Below are 19,819 nucleotides of genomic sequence, written 5' to 3' on the forward strand. Positions count from 1 at the left end.
AAATTTCTCTTCACTGTGTTGGCATGGAATGTGAGAGTCTACCTCTCAGGTGCTCCGTTTTAGGCTTTTGGATGACCTTTTTGTGCCTCTGCTTATTGTTCCAATGTTGCTATGTGGACAAGATCATTTATTATTAAAGCCTACAGTCTAAAAGATCTGTTAGTGCTTCATGGACTTTTCAGCATAATGCATCTGTTTCTTAGATTTGCAAAGCTGGTACCTTGTCTTCTGTTCACACATGTGTTAATCCCTTCCACCCCCACCCAGCTCTTTAAAAGAAAAAAAAATTCCAAGAAGCAGAGACGGGCGTTCTGATCATGTGATTGACTTACAGTGGTCACATGGTCAGAACCTACCAATCACAAGTGTGCATCAGGAGCTTCCTGTGAATTTTTGGTTACTGTGCAGTGAGTGCGCTCTTGGCACAGAAAGCTGTTCCCTATGGACGCATATATGCGGCCATTCGGTGTCAAAGTCTACCCACCTAGTGGCTAGGAACAGGTTAGGGATAATTCCACCTTTCTTACCATGTTACACCCATAATTATGGTTAACATGTAGCACAATGCCAACTGCCCCCACCTCTGGTAGGTTCGGGAGTATTGTTAGCCGCCGGTAACTGTGCCGGGAGCACACAAGGCACGCACTCTCGGCACAGCTGTATCTGCTAATTGCAAATACGTGGCCTCTCTGCGCCAATGCCCAGCCGCCAACAGGCCACCTATTTGCATTTCCTCGCTGCCTAGGGGTTAAAGCACCATTTATCTCATGCCTTAAAAGAGGTTTCTGCTAATGATAATCCGGATGTAATCAATTGGCAGGCCTTAAACAGGCTGGGAGATTTTTGACATGCAGGTCAACAATGGCAGCTCCCTATTTATCTTGAGGTTTACTTAAAGAAGAAGAATCACCGGAAGTTTAGAAGTCTTGTTGAATTCACCAGGGGACCCAGTGCCCATAGCACTTGATCCCACTCAAGTATGTCCAGTGGCTACTAAGCAATGTGGTCAGACAGCTTGACCTACCGCTATCTGACTACGCTAAATGAAAAAACAGATCTATGATTGCCTCTGGCTGATCACATTCAGAGTGTGGGGGGTGTGGCAGACAGTGTACACACAGCCTCCACTCCCACCTACCCCTCTTTTCAGAACAAACCTCTGCAGCCCTCCATCTGATCATTCAAAGAAAAAGCCTGTAGCAACACACAATCATCCACTATTCTAAAGACTAATGAAGTACATCCCCAGTTCCGAAAAAGTTGGGATGCTGTGTAAAATCGACATAAAAACTTAATGCAATGATCTGCAAATTTCATAAACCCACGTATATATCGTATGTTTACATTGAGAAAGTGTACCATTTTAGGAAAAAAAAAAGGTCATTTTGAAATTGATGGCAGCAACATGTCTTAAAAAATGTTGACACGGAGGGCCATATTAACCATGGTTTAGCATCCCCTCTTCTTTTAACCACTTGAGCTCAGGAAGGTTTTACCCCCTTCATGACAGGGCATTTTTTGTTATTCAGTACTGCGCTACTTTAACCACTTTAGGACCGGAGGATTTTCCTGCTTTACGTCCAGGCCACTTTTTGCGATTCGGCACTGTGCAACTTTAACTGACAATTGCGCGGCCATCCAACGCCGTACCCAAACAAAATTTACGTCCTTTTTTTCCCACAAACAGAGCTTTCTTTTGGTGGTATTTGATCACCTCTGCACTTTTAATTTTTTGCGATATTAATAAAAAAATGCGACAATTTTGAAAAAATAACAATATTTTTCTACTTTGACAGTTAAAAAATATCCAATATATTCAATTTTTGTAATATATTTAGGCTAAAATGTATTTAGCTACATGTCTTTGACAAAAAAATTCTCAATGAGCGTATTTTTAACCACTTTAACACCGGAAGATTTTACCCCATTCCTGACCAGGCCATATTTTGCGATTCGGCACTGCGTTACTTTAACTGACAATTGTGCGGTCGTGCAACGCTGTACCCAAATTAAATTTATTTAATGGTTTTCTTTTGGTGGTATTTGATCACCTGTGCGATTTTTATTTTTTGCGCTATAAACAAAAAAATGCGACAATTTTGAAAAAATAACAATATTTTTCAAATTTTTTTATATGAAATTACCCCCCCCCCCCAAAAAAAAAATGTAAAAACCAAATTTGATTGGTTTGCGCAAAAGTTATCGCAGCTACTAACTACGGGAAATTTATGTCATTTTTATTGTTTTTTTTTAACCAGTAATGGCGGCGATCTGCGATTTTTTTTTTTTTTGCGGGACTGTGACATTGCGGCGGGCAGATCGGACCCCTAACTGACATTTTTGACACTTTTGGGGGTACCAGTGACATTACTACAGTAATCGGTGCTATAAATATGCACTGTTACTGTAAAAATGACACTGGCAGGGAAGGGGTTAACTTTTATTGGTGATCAAGGGGTTAAGTGTATGCCTGGTGCTTACTTACATGTGTGGGGGGAGGGGACTGTGTGAAACAGGCACAGATTGCAGGTTCAGCTATGCTGAATCCTGCAATCTGTCACTGTCTGTCACAGAGGAGATCCACCCGCTTTGTTTACACAAGCGGGCGGATCTCCTCACTCGATCCCCGACGATCGGGGAAGAGCGGCGGTGATCGCTGCCTCTCCTTCCCTGGCCCGACTCCCACTGTGTCTGAATACAGCGGGAGCGAGCCTCCGGTGGCGCGCCGCCCACAAGGGGAGGAGTCCAGCAACGTAGACCTACGTCGCTGGAAGATAACGAGCCAATTTGCCTCAGTACGCTCCATGTGAGCGGTCGGCAAGTGGTTAACCAGTAATTGCGCAGTCATGCAATACTGTACACAAATTACATTTTTCTCACTAAGAGAGCTTTCTTTTTCTGGTAATTGATCACCACTGGATGTTTTATTTTTTTGCGATATAAATGAAAAAAGGCCATACATTTTGAGGGAAAAAAACTGTATTTTCTGTTCTTAAAATATATCCAATAAAATCAAGTTTCTTCATAAATGTAGGCCAAAATTTATTCTGCTACATGTCTTCAGTAAAAAAAAAAAAAAAAAAAAATCCCAATAAGTGTATATTAATTGGTTTGTGGGAAACACAAACTGTGGTAAACCTATTTGAAAGTGGTAAATCCTGATGTACTGACGAGGATCTCATTTCTTGAGGCCCTAAAATACCAGAACAGTATATATTCCCCCTAAATAACCCCTTTTTGGTAAGTAGACAGTCTGAGGCAATTAGTAGGAGGCATGGCAAGTTTTAGTTTTTTGTCACAACTTTTTGAAAATGAAGAATAACATTTTTATTTTTATATTTTTTTCTTTACATACTGTCACCAGTGCAGTACACTGAACCATACGACTGATGTTCTGGTGATCAGGGACACTGACTGGTAACAGTATGTTAACATAAAGAAAGCATTTTTTATTACATTTTTTAAACTTTTTTTTCATTTTCCCTTTTTTTTTTTTTTCTTTTTTACATCCATCCGAGTAGTTCACTGTCACCATAGTAACACTGTACTACTCTAAAGGGGTGATCAGGGTTTTTTCTTTCTTTTCTTTTCTTTTTTTTAACACTTTGCCTTTACAATAAAGATCATTGTAACAGCAAGGTTCTCAACTGTCATGAATGAGTTAACTATTCATGACAGTTGTAATCATTAGTGATCTGTGATTGGCTACAGCAAATCACATGGTACAGGGTGCTGTGATTGGCCCAGGTATCATGTGATAGCTGTGGGCTAAGCCAATCACTGTGTAGGAAACAGCTGTTATAAATTAATTAATTCATAACAGCTTTGTTGACATTGTAATCATGTAAGGCTCACCGGTCCCCAAATATTGGGATATGTATTGTGCTGTGTCCACCAGGAAAAGGGCACACTTCTAAACCTAGAGCAGGCACCTGAAGTACATGTACATTATGTTACCTGCATGTGCCACCCTGTGCTATGGCAGGTCGGCAAGTGATGAGCATCACTCAGTAAATGTCTGGGAACTGAGGAGGCCAGTTACTGGAGTTTTGGGAGAAGAATGTTGTCCCATTCTTGCCTGATATAGGACTTCAAATGCTCAAAAATCCTGGGTTTTCTTTGTCATATTTTTTGTTTTTAAGATTTGCTAAATATTTTCAAGTGGTAAAAGGTCTGGACTGCAGGCAGGCCAGTTAAGCCCCCAGACTCTTCTACTACAAAGCAATGCTATTGTCGTAGATGCAGTTGAGCATTGTCATGCTGAAATATGCAAGGTCTTCCCTGAAAAAGACGTCATCCAGATGGGAGCATATTCTTCTCTAAAATCTGGATATATCTTTCAGTAATGATGGTGCCTTTTCAAACGTGCAAGCTGCCCATTCCATACACACTAATGCACCCCTGTATCAACAGGGGTGCCAGCTTTTCAACTGAGCACAGAAAACAAGCTACAAGGTTCCTCTCCTCTTTAGTCCAGAGGACACTGCGCCCACGGTTGCCAGAAAGAATGTAACAATTCGATTCGCCTGACCACAGAACAGTTTTTTACTTTTCAAAAGACCACAATATCAAACAGAGGCACACTGCCATCTTGTGATAAACTGCTAGCCTACATGTGGTCACTATGAATGTCAGTTATGGTGATCACATGAACAGAACAAAGGTGATTTGTTCCTAATCATTAGTAAAGACCTTCAGCTGTCACTGAAAGTGCGCTCTGACAGCTTGGAGAAAAAAACGTGTGCCAATAGAGGAACGTAGACTAAAGTTCTCTTGGCATGAAGTACAGTCTTCTGGACCTTGAGAGTACTTCTCTGCTCTATAACCAATTAGCAGTGTTCTGGTCACCCAGGCAGCAACATGGATACCTAAAGAAGGACCCTTCTCTTCTACAGTGAAGAAAATAGGAGACTTGGAATGTAGGAAACCAAATGTTGCTTTGTTGTAACTATGGTAACCATAACGCCCCAGAGAAAAATCAGTACACTGTATACAGAGCGCCCTCAAAAATCTAATTGTCTTCTCAATTGACTGGCGCACTGCTATTCCCAGCAGTTTTTTGTCTTATCACAGGATCTTTAACCATGTTATTATAGCAAGATGGGTCGTCCCAGTTAGTGCTCTGGTAGTGGGAGGGAACTGGAATAAATGCATTAACAGAAAAGCAGCTGGTAAGACTGCAGTAAAGTTTATTAAACCCCTTCTAGTATTTATGTGAGCTGAAGATTGTTTTTAAGAACAAAGTTTGATTTTCACGTGAAGTGCATCTTATTATTGGGTACCCACAAGCCAGTCTAAATGTTTTGTGTTCAGGCAGTATTTTAACCATGAGCCAGTTCAGAACAGTTTTGTATTGATAATAAAATAAAACCAATTCAGCACTATCAAAAATAAATATTAAATATGGTGTTCATAATTAACCCTAAAACCTTAATTCATCTTCTGCTACAGAACTGTGAAATTACTGGGAAGTATTAAAGTATAACTGAAGGCAAAACTTTTTTTTTTTAAGTTTTGTATAGAGTGAAGATGGATTAGAACACCTGTCAGTTTTTATTGCTGTCTGTGTCCCATAAGGGCCCTTTCACACGGGCGTTCCGCATGTCCGTATACCATCCTATTTTTTTGCGGATGATATACGGACATAATGTAAGTCTGTGGCATTGTGGATGTCAGCGGGTGACCATCCACTGACATCCGATTTTCGTCCTTTCAGTTCTGTTCCGTTTTTTGGAACGGAACAGAACCCTATTTTTCTTCCGTTTAAAAAACGGAACGGATGCAAAATCGGATGTCAGCGGTGTCATCCGCTGACATCCGCAATGCCCATAGACATACATTATGTCCGTATATCATCCGCAAACGGATGGGATGATATGCGGACATAAGGAGTGGATGACACAAGTGTCATCCGCTCCGTGAAAAAAAAAAAAGTGCCGGAGCGGATCGCAATGCGGTCCGCTCCGTGTGAAAGAGCCCTAAGGGAGATTCATCCTCTCTATTTGTCCTGTTTACCATTAGAATTGAAAATAAAAGTAAAATAAAACCCCAAATTTAGGGTTGTCTCCAGAAAAGTAATGGAGAGGAAATCTTACAATGGGGACACTAGTTCTGATGGCCTGGGGGTCACCAAAGGTTTCCCTTAATTGCACTTCCTATTTTGGCTATGGGACAGGAAGTGAAGGTAAATCTCTCAAATGGGGCACAGATGGTCAAAAATAAACCAACAGAGGTTATAACCCTACCTATCCAAATAAAGAAAAAAAAGGTTTTGCCTATAGTTTTACTTTAATAAAACAGAAATAATATACCAGTATGCAATATTATAGGTTCTAAGTGTGTCCACACATTGAGATTGTGTTAGAGATTCCAGCTCCCAAAAAGAATAAAACAACTAGCATAAGCCTACTGTGTGGTCATGCTAGCCATCTATTATATTGAATTTGAAGTGGACTGGATTTGGATGCTGCTATTTCAGGTATCAGAAGATTTTTTTTTATTGTGAACAGTTCCATGGCAGAAGATGTGTTAAGAGCGCTATGATTATTTATTATTTTTGAAACATTTTTTTTTTCACGTATTAGTATTATTTATTTTAGTATGAGAACCAAGTTTAATGTTTAATTTTGATAGTGTTGCACTTATTTTATTTTGCTTGTAAATTATTCATTGGAGGCTGTATTTGGATATACTTCTTTCGGGTGAGTTAAGAGTTCAGAAGGTTTTCACTGGAGACTTAGGTTCTTATTCATTCCACATCTTTTTTCAATTCATCTACTCGTGAAAAAGTCTTGCTTATAAAATAATATATTACATATCAATAAATATTCATAAAAACTGAGTGCAAATTGTACACCGACGATCTCAGTAACCAATAAATAATTTCTTGCAGAGAGAATGATGTCATTTTATCTGCATTCATTGATGGCATTTTTCCTATTGCTCTTAATATCAGCAGAGGATTGTTGTTAATCTGCAAATGCCTTTAAGGAGCAACGTTGGTTTCTGGAAAAGAAAAGACATTATATATTACATTTTCCATGCAGCTGACTAAAGGAAGTTTAGGAGAAAAAATGTAAAGCTCTTAAAGTAGAACTATGGTCAAACTATAAAAACACATACAATATGTGATATAGGGCTGCCTATACTGGAATCTCTGTTTTTTTAACTACCCCTAGGAATATATAGTAAATACCTGCTGATCCTGCTAGACAAACCATTTAAAAGGTGCTTCATTTGAAAGGTTTGACAACATCCTTCCACCTGTAGTTAATTGCTGCAGTATTGTCACCTTTTCTATTGCTGTAGCTGCTTGGATTTTGGCACCATTGATAACCTTATCAGTGAATAGCTTCACCAGCAGTCATAAAAGCTGGGCATACATGGATCGAAATTCAATCCACTTATGGCCAGTCCCTTGTTCATGAGAAGTTGATCTATCGGTTGGCTGAATGAAAGAAAACTGAACTATGTATGGACAGCTTTATGTGCAGAGGCTTACAGCAATTGTGTGAAAGCCTTGTTTCCTGCTTCCACTCCCGTTCTAAGTCCTATACTAATTATCCTGTCAAGGAAAGATGCTTATACTTCCCTAATCGAAGGGCTCTCCGGTCTGATCACATGATCTGCCAAGGGGGGAGGAAAGAGCATCGACAATGGTTGCAGTGCCTGTGTGGTGATGTCACCCATAGAGTTACTATGGTGCTTCCATTGTCTGCAGTCCCTCCTCTCCCCTGAAGCTGGCGCTGAGAGACGATCACATGACCAGACCGAAACGCCCTTAGATTAGGAAAGTATAGACATCTTTCCTTTACAGGGTAGGTAGTATAGGGTCAATAGAAGAAAAAGGTGCTACTACCACAGATTATGTAGAGATCCTCCTGAGCTCTCGGGTGCAGGATGTGCAGTTACTCAGCTGCTAACAAGGTAAATAGAAGGCAATCCACAACTCCATACATGCTCTTCAATAAGTCCAGATTTATTGTAACTCTATAAAATCTAAATATGTAGAGCAGAAGTTAACATGTTTCAGCCATAATGGCCTAGTGTAGGGCTTAGAATGGGGGGTGAGAGCAGGTTTTAGTTAAGTTTGATCCAGACTTCCACTTTTAACACACCAACATGCCTTGAAAATGTCTGTTTTTAACTATAGGAGAAAATCCTAGATGTTTTAGATGGACTAAAATTGATGATAACCCCTCTGTGCAGCAATCCACAGTACACCTGCACTTTTTTTTTTTTTTTTTTTTGCTTTTTTAAATTATTTTTGGACTGAAGATACTTTAAATTGCAGTAAGATGGAAGAAGTGATGTTCATTAGAAGACTGATGATGGGAATTTTGCTGAAACATTGTATTTTAAAGTAGTGTTTCAATACCAAATATCACCAGAATGTTGGCATATGTTTCCTGTAAATACCCTTTAAAGGGAAAAAATCGTTTTTCCAATATCTTATTTTAGAAACACACTTAAAAAATATGAGCTTGATATTAACCACTTTAAGACCGGAAGGATTTGCCCCCTTCCTGATCAGGCCCTATTTTGCGATTTGGCACTGGGTTACTTTAACGGACAATTGCGCAGTCGTGCGATGCTGTACTCAAATAAAATTTCCCCCCACAAATAGAGCTTTCTTTTGGTGGTATTTGATCACCAGTGCGGTTTTTATTTTTTGCGCTATAAACAAAAAAAGAGCGACAATTTTGAAAAAAAAAAAAAACAATATTTTTCACATTCTGCTATATGACATTCCCCCCCAAAAAATTTTAAAATCAAAATTTTTTAACATTTTAGGCCAATTGGTTTTCTGCTACGTATTTTTGGTAAAAGAAATCGCAGTAAGCGTATTTTGATTGGTTTTTGCAAAAGTTATTGCATCTACTAACTACGGGAAAGATTTGTAGTTTTTTTTGTTTTTTTTACTAGTAATGGCGGTGATCTGCGATTATTTGCGGGACTGCGACATTGCGGCGGACAGATCGGACCCCTGACTGACATTTTTGACACTTTTGGGGGGACCAGTGACATTACTACAGTAATCAGTGCTAAAAATATGCACTGTTCCTGTAATAATGACACTGACAGGGAAGGGGTTAACATTGTGGGTAATCAAGGGGTTAAATGTGAGCCTAGGGGAGTAATTCTAACTGTGGGGGGCTTCTGAAATGACCATAGAGACATGTGATCCTATATAGAAGGATCACATGGGCTCTATGATCATTCCAGGGAGAAGAACGGTCAGCTGTGTTTACAACAGCTGACCGTTCTCTCTCAGCGGGGAACGATTGCGGGTGTCAGGCGGCAATCGGAGCCGCCTGCCTGCTGCATCGGCTGACGAGCTGGGGCGGGAGTGCAATTGCGCCGCTGGTGACGTGCGCTCGCCCCCTAGCCTCGTGCTCGCAAGCCCTGTACATGTACGGCAATTTGACTGGGAGCGTCTGAGAGTATAACTGCGGCGGGCGGTCGGGAACAAGTTAATGATCTTGTTTATGCATATTAACGTTTTAAAAAAAAATTTTGTTTTATGTATAGTTCGGAATTACATATGCATTATATGCTTCAAGTTTGCAGTGCTATGCAATGGTTTTGCTTTAAGCTGGCCATACACAGAGCAAATTTCTTTCCTGCAACCAAGTGTTGCAGGAATTCTTCCCGCTGAGTCGTTGCATTCTCCCAGTGGGGGAAAGCCGTCCCCGCCGGGAGAATACAGTAATTATGGCTAGTGGCTATACCAGCCAAATCCGGCAGGCAGTTTGTACCCAAGTTAATCAATTAATCAACTTGGTACATTCAGCATGCCCATACATGATTCAAATCTTGGCCAGTTTCTGCTGAACCAGGCACAGATTCGAACCATCTAATGCCGAGCCTTACTGCTCCTTCTTACAAAAAATGTGCAAATTGATAACTCATTGAACATATTGCACTCCCTGCGTAAATGGCATTCCATGTCCGTTAAATTGATAGGGCAATTTTAGTAGCTGAGCCGCCCTGTCTTTAGTGAATATCAAAAGGAAAAAACCCTAATAAACAAAATAGGTGAAGGAACATTTTAGTAGTTTATATATTAGTTCCCCTGGTGTGTGTTTCTTTTTTTTGGTTCAGCCGCTAGGTCAATGTCATAACTAGTTACTCTTGGGCAAATGTAGCTTAGGCCTCCCCAGGCAGTCCATTACATGGGTAAATTACCTGCATAGTCTTGTAAGGCATTCTGTGTCATCTCTGCATGAAGCACCAACTGGACGCAATGATAGCCCTCTCCAAAATGGAGTCATCCTTCGAAGTCTCAGCAATGTCTTGGATCCAGCAGTATTACTCATGGGAGCCCCTTCCAGCTGAGAAGAGAGACATTTTCAGTCAGTAATATCATTTGTTAAAACATTTTATGATGATTCAATGATAGAAAGCTAATCAAAACACTCATATTGCATTAATATAAGTATATATTACATACAATTCGTTTTTTTACATGAACCAAATCAAATGTCACAGCCACACAATTTTTGCGAAGCCTGGTGGGTGGTAAGGCTGGAAAAAAAGTCAAACTTGCCTTCTCTGCTTTTACAAGGTTTATGGACCTAGTGTATGTGAATGGTACACAGTGCACTATTTTACCAATACTGAACAAACAGTGCATGCATGGCTACAATGGGGGCTATAAAGAACCAGCCAGACTGTGTTTATAGGCAAGGCAGCAGTCTGGGGCTGTTTTATTAATCAAGCAAATGTGTTAATGACTTTCAGTATATATACAGTATATAAATATTTTTTAGATTTTCTATGCAGCTAGCAGCTTCGTTAAAAAAAATGCTTGTTTACAGAGCTCAATAGCTTAAGCTGAAATGTATGCACAGACACAATTGGAAGAGAGTGGTGACTCCACCTCTTTTCCCTCCCTCTAGCTGGTTTTAGTTGGCTATGTTTAGAAATTATCAATATCAACAGAGAGCTTCTGTTGTGTACTCCCTGAAAAATCCCATAATGTTATGGGATTCTGATTTCATGGGTACACCATGTATGACAAACCGGTATAAAACATCAGTTTCTCTTTTAAGAGACAGTGTCTTCTTGCAAAAGTACAGTTGTGACAATAATGAGGTCTGGTGACCCCAAGCTGGGTGGCAAGAAGGAAAAGTCATGTTGCACACATTGCGATCCTCATTTCTCCAAGATGTGGAAGTCTACAATAAAACATTAAATCTGATACCTGTGCTGCAGAAAGGAATGACATTTAAAAGCCACAGACCAGCGTAAACACGCTCCCTAAAGACCTACTAGGTCTACCTCACTTTCTACAACCCCCAATTCCAAAAAAGTTGGTATACTTTGTAAAATGTATATTAACACAGAATGCAATGATATGTAAATCTCATAAATCCGTATTTTATACCCAACAGAAAATAGAAAACATATCAAATGTTTAAACTGAGAAAATTTACCATTTACCAATCTGCTGACTGCCCTATAGCCGGATGACGGCTACAGCGCAGTCTTCTATTCTGGGATGTCGTCATATGACGGCTTCCTGTGATCACAGCGTGCTCTGTGATCGTAGTGTCCTCTGGACACTGCTGATCACAGGTTGAGGTAAAGAGCCAATCAGCGGTTCTTTACCATGTGATCAGCTGTGTCCAATCACAGTTGATCACGGTGGTTATCAGCACTCCTTTCTTTATGCTGACAACAGTAGGAGAGGAGAAGAGAGCTGATAACCGGCTTCTGTAAAACGAACATCGGCACTGATTATCAGTGTCCTGATTATCAGTGCAGTCCTGCAAATCAGTGTCACCTATCAGTGCCCATCAGTGCAGCCTCATCAGCACACATCAGTGAAAGAGAAGAAAATTACTGTTTGCAAAGTTTTATAACAAACTATGAAAGTTTTTTTGTTTATTTTTTGATATTTTTCGTTTATTTAGTAAAAAATAAAAAACCCAGTGATGAATAAATACCACCAAAAGAAAGCTCTATTTGTGTGAAAAAATATGAGAAAATTTTTGTTTGGGTACAGTGTTTTATGACCACACAATTGTCATTCCAAATGCAACAGCGTTGAAAGCTGAAAATTGGCCTGGGGAGGAAGGGGGTAAAAGTGCTCAGTAGGCAAGTGGTTAAATTAAAAAATAAGGTAATTTTGAAATTAATGGCAACAACACATCTCAAAATGTTGGGACAGGGCCATGTTTACCACGGTGTATCATCCCCTCTTTTTTTGAACAACACTCTGTAAATGTCTGGGAACTAAGGAGACCAGTTACTGGAGTTTTGGAAAAGGAATGTTGTCCTTTACTTGCCTGATATAGGATTCTAACTGCTTAACAGTCCTAGGTCTTCTTTGTCAAATATTTCCTTGCAAGATGCACTAACTATTTTCAGCTGGGGAAAGCTCTGGACTGCAGGCAGGCCGATAAGCCCAGAGAGTTTTCTACTACAAAGCCATGCTGTGTTTATAGATGCAGTATGTTGTTTTGCATCGTCCTGGTGAAATATGCAAGGCCTTCCCTGAAAAAGACGTCATCTGGATGGGAACGTATGCAGCTCTAAAACCTGAATATATCTTTAAGCACTGGTGATGCCTTTCCATATGTGCCCATTCTAAATGCATCAATGCACACCCATACCATTAGAGATTCAGGCTTTTGAACTGAGCACTGATAAGGCGGAAGGTCCCTCTCCTCTTTTGTCCGGAGGATGCGGTGCCCATTGTTGTCAAAACAAATTGTACAATTTTGATTTTTCTGACCACAGAACAGTTTTCCACTTTGCAACAGACCAATTTAAATGAGCTTTGGCCCAGAGAAGATGGCAGCATTTCTAGATCATGTTCAGATATGGCTTGTTCTTTGCAACATAGAGCTTTACCTTGCATTTTTGGATGGCATGGCAAACTGTGTATACAGACAGTGATTTCTGGAAGCATTCCTAAGCCCATGCAGTGATGTCCATTACAGAATCATGCCTGTTTTTAATGCAGTGCCATCTGAAGGCCCGAAGATCATGGACATCCAATATTGTATTTGTTCCATGTCCCATACACACACAGGTTTCTCTAGATCCTCAGAATCTTGTAATGCTATTAAGTACTGTAGATGATGATATATTTAAAGTCTTTGCAATTTTACGTTGGGGAACATTATTCAGAAATTGTTCAACACATTTTAGATTCAGCTTTTCACAGACTGGGTATTCAATTAGCATCTTAGAGAGCCAGAGTGTCTCAGAACTAAAAGCAGGCAGAGATTCACCAATCATGTTACCTGTGACCTGTCTTCCAGTTCTTCCTTGTTAGTACCACTTACTTTGTGTTGCCCTGTCCCAACTGTTTTAAGATGTCTTGCTGCCATTAATTTCAAAATTACCCTATTTTTTCCCCTTAAAATGGTACATTTTCTCAGTTTAAACATTTGATATGTTTTCAAATTTTTTACTTTTTTTTTGGAAATGGAGTTGTTCCTCACTATGTAATGTTCTTTTTCTTGCAATATGTTTTTTGTTCACACCTGTTTGCATTGTACTTTGTAATTGGTCAGGGGAAAGTTAAGCCAGCACATATGTGCAATATGTTATATATCAATGTATGACAAACAGGGCATAGCAGAGATGAGTGTTTTTTTTTTTTTTAGGGAGAGTGTAGATTTTCTTTATATATTTTTATTAAGCATTTTTATTCTATGTACTAATAACATTTTGTAAGTTTGAGGTTTTGTGTCTTAACTTTTGTATGGCACCTCAAAGTCCCTTCTTCTTTTTTACTTTTTTTGTTCTGATTAAAAGAATTCAGCTGACGAAGAGCTTTGCGTAGTTATAGGTTGAAAAAAGACACAAGTCCATCCAGTTTTCCTCTAGACGTAAAGAGTGCCCCCTTGTCCTCTGTGATGACCTTAAAATGAATAACTCAACACCAAATTCGCTATATGGACCCCTTATGTATTTATACATGTTGATAATATGTCCCCTTAATCTCCTCTTCTCAAGAAAGAATAAATTCAGTTCCTTTAATCTTTCCCCATAGCTGAGCTCCTCCATGCCTCTTATCAGTTTGGTTGCCCTTCTCTGCACTTTCTCCAATCTACATTTTTAAAGAGTGCATCCTCTTGGGGGAGATCACACTAAAACATCTGGGTTTGGAAACAAAAATTCCAAAAATGAAGGCTGAGTTAACTCTTGAGGGTGGTGTCACAGCTAGAGAATGTTCAAAAATATAGAAGCCAGTTGACCAAGGCACTGGGTGGGGGTGACGGAGGGCCCTAGTAGTGAAGTGACCGGTGTGCTTTGGGTCCCTTCCCTAGTGGCTTGGATCACCCTTCTTGGGTCCAGCTGCAGTACGAGGCTTTCTAGGGCCTTAGCCTGGGAGTCACGGAAGAGAGAAGCCTCGAGGAAAAGAATCACTGTGCTGGCAGACTATGTAACCACTGTGTGTATACAGAGTTACTAAGGAGAGTTACAGGTCCTATGCTGGTGGAGTCCGGACCATGTTGCACAGCTTCGGCTTAGAGATGCTACTAGTTCTTATGATGGGAAGATAAGAGGATGCTTGTCTGTAAGGTCAACAGGAGAGAACTGTGTGGAGATGTCAGAGTGCTGCCTTAACGCCACCTCCTGTGTTTACATGTAATCACTCTGTCGGCCTGTAGGGGAGCAAATATACATCTGTACTTCTCTCTATAACCCTGCTAACAAATTGTCATAAACTACTGTTTCTCTTTCCTATAGAGAGTATCCTGCTAATGCGTTGTTACATCCGGGACATAGACCCACAATGTCTCATGTAGGGAGAGATGCAGGAGGCGCATTGTGAGTCTGTCTATGTGAGCTTCCTGAAGATGCGTAACACGTGAAATGCATAAAGGCTGAGCCAAGAGGCCACATACAGACTATCGCCTGTCCCCCATCTGTTCTTTGGAACACACACCGGCTCAGTAGCCACAAGCGGCGGCATGATTGGTACCTGTCAAGAAAGCTGTTTGTGTCTCACAGATACCTAAAAAATTTAGAATTACATTTACTTTTTCTTTTTTTTGCACATTGTTTTAAAAAATATACTACACTGTGCTCTATGTATTGCATATTTTATTTAACCCATGATGGTATGAGAGTGCATAGCAAAAGGATTTCCAGACTGAGACATAATAAGATCTTGCTGGTGATAGTTACCAAGGACAAAAAAAAATACAAATATCTTCCTTAAAGTGCATAGGCTGCTTTGTCAGCCATATATTTCTAGTGCACATTGCCCCCGGGTATGTGGAACAAGCACTTACTCACCTAATGTGAAGAAATACTTGGCTTCACAACAGTGGATTGGGACTATCGTTAGCGATTTGTTACTTTACATATGGACTTGTATCAAGTTGACCATTTCCTAATACAGATGTAATTATTGTGTCTAGTGAACATCTGACAAAATTGATTACATACAGTGAGCAACTTATGCCTACGTTTTGCTATATTTTTATGTCCCGGATGTAAAAGCACACACAAAAGATACATACTGTATAAGTAGCCCCTGAGGGAAGTGGTGAGCAAGTATAGATAATCGGGATGCTCTATTTAATGTGCTTGGTGCTGGGATGACATTTGTTTCTCTTTGCCTGTGTTGACCCTCTTGTGTGCCTTAAGGGAAATCGAAACTTTGGTTTCATCATGTTTAAGAGCAAATTGACCCTGTAGCTCCTGATGAAACAGATTGCCTTATATCCAAGAATCGCGTCAAGCTGAAATACCGATCATAACCAATATGGGGGTGTATTAATACAATAAGTGAGGGGTTTTTCTCCCTCCCAAATAATTATATGTGCTCCATTCTAGTGGATAATATTAGTATATGTAATTTGGGGTGTAATCTATTTTCTTGTTTTTAATTCTGGTTTATTTTGCGTTTTTTATTTGATTTGTATAAATAAAATTCCTAACTCTTCCATATTGTGTGTGTGTGTGTATATATATATATATATATATATATATAACAGATATAGATATATTTTTGTATGTGTGTAAGCTCCTTTGATCAGTTTTCTCATATTTTTAGCTTGTGTCACCCTACTAAACATCATGTACTTATTTGTGTTGTTATCTTTCTTTATAACAGCAAAATTGGATACCACTATCAATTCTCTGCTGAACACTCCAGTGTTTTTTCCACATTGTGCCTGCATTTTACAAGTCATTCACAAAATGCTGGGTGCAATATCAAGCTTATAGTCTATAGAGTTCATCGCTGTATAACCCCGGATTTGATGGGTCATGTGTCTGGGCTCTCCAATTTCTTCCTGGGACTTAAAAATAAAAAGATTTTTAATTGAATAAAATGAACGGAGCTTCTCTTGCTTCAGAGTCTGAAACAATGTGAAGCAGGAAACTCATTTGTAATTGACATCACAGCATTTAAAAACGTTTAAGGAAATGTTTAAGGATACTGTTGTATGTCTGTGGTAAAGCCATGCCGCAGCTTTATAAACTGGCCCCTCAGTTTTACAGTGCCAAAGGGGATTAGAGGTCCATGCAGATTATTATTGAGCTTTTCTAGTAATTGGGCAGAAATGTTAGATCTTCGCATTGGGGCACAAAAGTTTAATGGTGTACATTACATTTACCCCGATGACACAGATCCAGAGACTCCTATCCAGCAGTTTGCCAAGCTAGGGTACTTCTATTTTCTATGCTTTGTTCTGAAGCCTGATAGCAGAGAACTCCCCAAAGACTTCTATGTAGCCAAGAAATAATTCTGGCTGGCTGCTGGTGGGGGTAGAATATACAGGAAAAAGATCTTTTGAGTTAATTAAATGCACATACAGAATTATCAACCTCTGACCATTTTGTTATTTGTAATCACGGCAAATAGTTTTGAATTTGTTTGTAAGGTAGATAGATACACTGCCTGGCCAAAAATAAAGTCGCCACCTGGAATTAACTAAGCAACTAACTAAACTAAGCATGCAGTAACTATCCTGTTGGATAGTTACTGCATGTGCCCAAAGAATGAGGTCAGCTGACTACCTGAATATACTGAATGACCAGGTTATTCCATCAATGGATTTTTTCTTCCCAGATGGCACGGGCATATTCCAAGATGAAAATGCCAGGATTCATCGGGCTCAAATTGTGAAAGAGTGGTTCAGGGAGCACAAGACATAATTTTCACACATGAATTGGCCACCACAGAGTCCAGAACTTAACCCCATTGAGAATCTTTGAGATGTGCTTTGCGCAGTAGTCCGACTCTCCCATCATCAATACAAGATGATGACACTGGACGGAAATAAATCTTGTGACATTGCAGAAGCTTATCAAAACGATGCCACAGTGAATGTGTGCCGTAATCAAAGCCAACTAAAGATTAAAGTGTGTGACCTTAGTTTATTGGTAGCGAAGAATAGGCTAAAGCTGGCCACACATGGTTACATTTTCTTTCCATTTGTATAAAAATCCATTGTGAGAACATTCTTTCTTGCCATCGCTAATAAGTCAACTTATTTTGTTTGAAAGACTTTCATCCAGACCTGCTGTTTGAATGGAATCCCAGACCTATTATATGGGTTTCTTTACCATAGGTACATTTTTGCTGAACAAAATCCACATACCTAAATTGAATTTAGTTTGTTTGGGAAACTTTTTCCATCCTGGTCCTTTGAAATTTCTCATCCCTGATTTGACCCCACTAAGCATTAGAAAATCAAACAAATGTTCCGAAAACTAAAAGTTTTGTACAAAATTTTACTAGTGTATGGGGATGTCCTTTATTAAGGTCATTGTAAGGAAGACATCTATGTATAGAAAAATGACTCTCCACGAACAGAAATTCATCTCAAATGATATTGCTTTCTAGAAAGCACTCAAGATAACTACATACATTTATAAAGGTCATTAATAGCTCTTTAACATTAAATTGATGCCTATGGGCCAGTTCACATCTGAATTGCACAGTAATGCAGTTCCAGTGCGATTTTCAGCCCATTCATTTGAATGGGCTGAAATCGCACTGGATCACACCAAAAGTACTTCATGCACTATTTATCAAAAATGCTCTGTACCAGATCGTAGGGTACTGCGGAATCTTAAATCTGGTGTGGGCAAAGACGCTGCATTTGTGATCTTAGGGGTGTTGCTAGGAATAAATTAAAACCCGCAGCAGATTGCACACCCAATGCATTATGAACTTGGTGCAGGAAATATGCATAACACACAAGTTTCCCTCACCGCGTTATGATGTGAACAAGCCCGAAATCAAGTACTTAATCCAAAAATCTGATAAAGCTAAATGAATAAAAATAACAAGGCAAGGAAATACAAAGAAAAATTTTTTTCTGTATAGCAATTTTCTGGCATTTTCCACTCAGCTACCCTTAATAAGAAACTTGTTATAGGTGTAGCATAAGACCAAATACAGACAACAAACTATTCCTATTCTGAGAAAGCGTGTGGGATCCCACTGCAAATTGGTACAGTTTTTATAGCCTAATTGTTTCACTTTTAATAGATTTTTATTCAATTGTAATAATACGTTTATGACATCACTTCCGATACGTAGCTACGCAGACAGGAAGCTTTTCCAGAATCGTATGAAAAAAATCATACGTTTAGTTCGATATTAGTACCATGCAACAAAATGCGAACGATAAGTTGTCCGATTATCTGTTCGTGTGTACGAGGCACAAGTCTACGTCTATTGCTTATCTAGGCTTACCTGGTGTATCAGTACAATACATATCACAAAGATAGCTGTCCACTTCCTAAGCTGCGGAGTCATGATGCTAGAAAGGGCGCGTGAGATGTTAAGGAAACATCATGCTTCCTGCCTGGGACTTTATAGACACAACTGATTGCATCATTTCTATCCCAAAAGGGGCAAAGTGCAGTAGTTACATTTAATAAGTTAATGCCTACCAACCCACTCTATCAACACTGCCAGATTACTCAATGTCCTACTGGAACTTAGTTGGAGTCATTCTACTCTAACCCTTGTCCTACTGGTTTCTGGATGTTACTGGTTTCTGAATGTTTGATAAAACTCGTTGAGATTTGCTCCTTCAGTCAATGGGTTTATAACAACTGGAGCAGGGAACAGTGGGGGATTTTCCAACAACAGACAACCAGATGCCAAAAGTAATTTTGTACAGCCACCTATGCTGGCCATACAAAAGTAGAAAAGTTGTTTGATCAAGCAATTTAAAAACGATAATAAGCTACCAAATTTCTATTGATAAATTGTATGAATGCCATGCTATGTGTTGATTTCACATTCGATTTTTTAAATGAACCTATTAATGATATAAGGCTTTAATCATAGCAGGCTTATGTCATGGCTTTAATCATAGCAGGAGAACTAACATGCTGTGATTAAGGCCTCACGGCCGAAACATGTAAGTGTACTCATGCTGTACTCACCTTCTTGCTAAATAAATATAACCACAACTGGATGTTACTGAGTAGCTGGCTGTATCCTATTTTGCATTTAGTTCTATAAGTGCTGTGTTGGTCATATATATGACTTGGGTCCTTTTGTAGTGCTGATGTTTGTGGATTGTCATTGTTTATGAATGAACGTTCGTGCACACAAACCTTGGACATCCAGGTTGGTTCTCACTGTCAAGTGAATTACATGCACAACGATTTTTGCCGGGCAAGAATTACATTAACCTTTAGATTTTCGCTCCTTCTGCAAAAATTTTCAAACCCTTTCCTTTGATTTTTTGGTTCTCTAAAGTCTTCAACAATTTTCAATTAACACCCATTATTGAACAAAAAACAAACAAAAGTTCGACAATAACAAATTTCAAATGATTTTTCTACTATGGTCACCGTTAGAATATAAAAGCCTATG

The 19,819-nt window shown here is 39.3% G+C and overlaps 1 protein-coding gene across 1 annotated transcript; it reads right to left on the reverse strand.

Moving 5' to 3' along the window:
* Positions 1 to 6,891: 6,891 nt before the first annotated feature.
* On the reverse strand, positions 6,892 to 18,817 carry LEAP2 (liver enriched antimicrobial peptide 2). Its single transcript, XM_082256619.1, has 3 exons — positions 18,683 to 18,817; positions 10,189 to 10,334; positions 6,892 to 7,005 (listed from the first exon to the last, which is right to left on the reverse strand). The coding sequence occupies exons 1-3, from the start codon at positions 18,743 to 18,745 to the stop codon at positions 6,969 to 6,971; spliced, it is 246 nt and encodes an 81-aa protein (XP_082112745.1). The 5' UTR covers positions 18,746 to 18,817; the 3' UTR covers positions 6,892 to 6,968.
* Positions 18,818 to 19,819: the final 1,002 nt, after the last annotated feature.

This window comes from Pelophylax lessonae, assembly GCF_965119305.1.
Source record: "Pelophylax lessonae genome assembly, chromosome: 4".
Classification (NCBI taxonomy): Eukaryota; Metazoa; Chordata; class Amphibia; order Anura; family Ranidae; genus Pelophylax; species Pelophylax lessonae.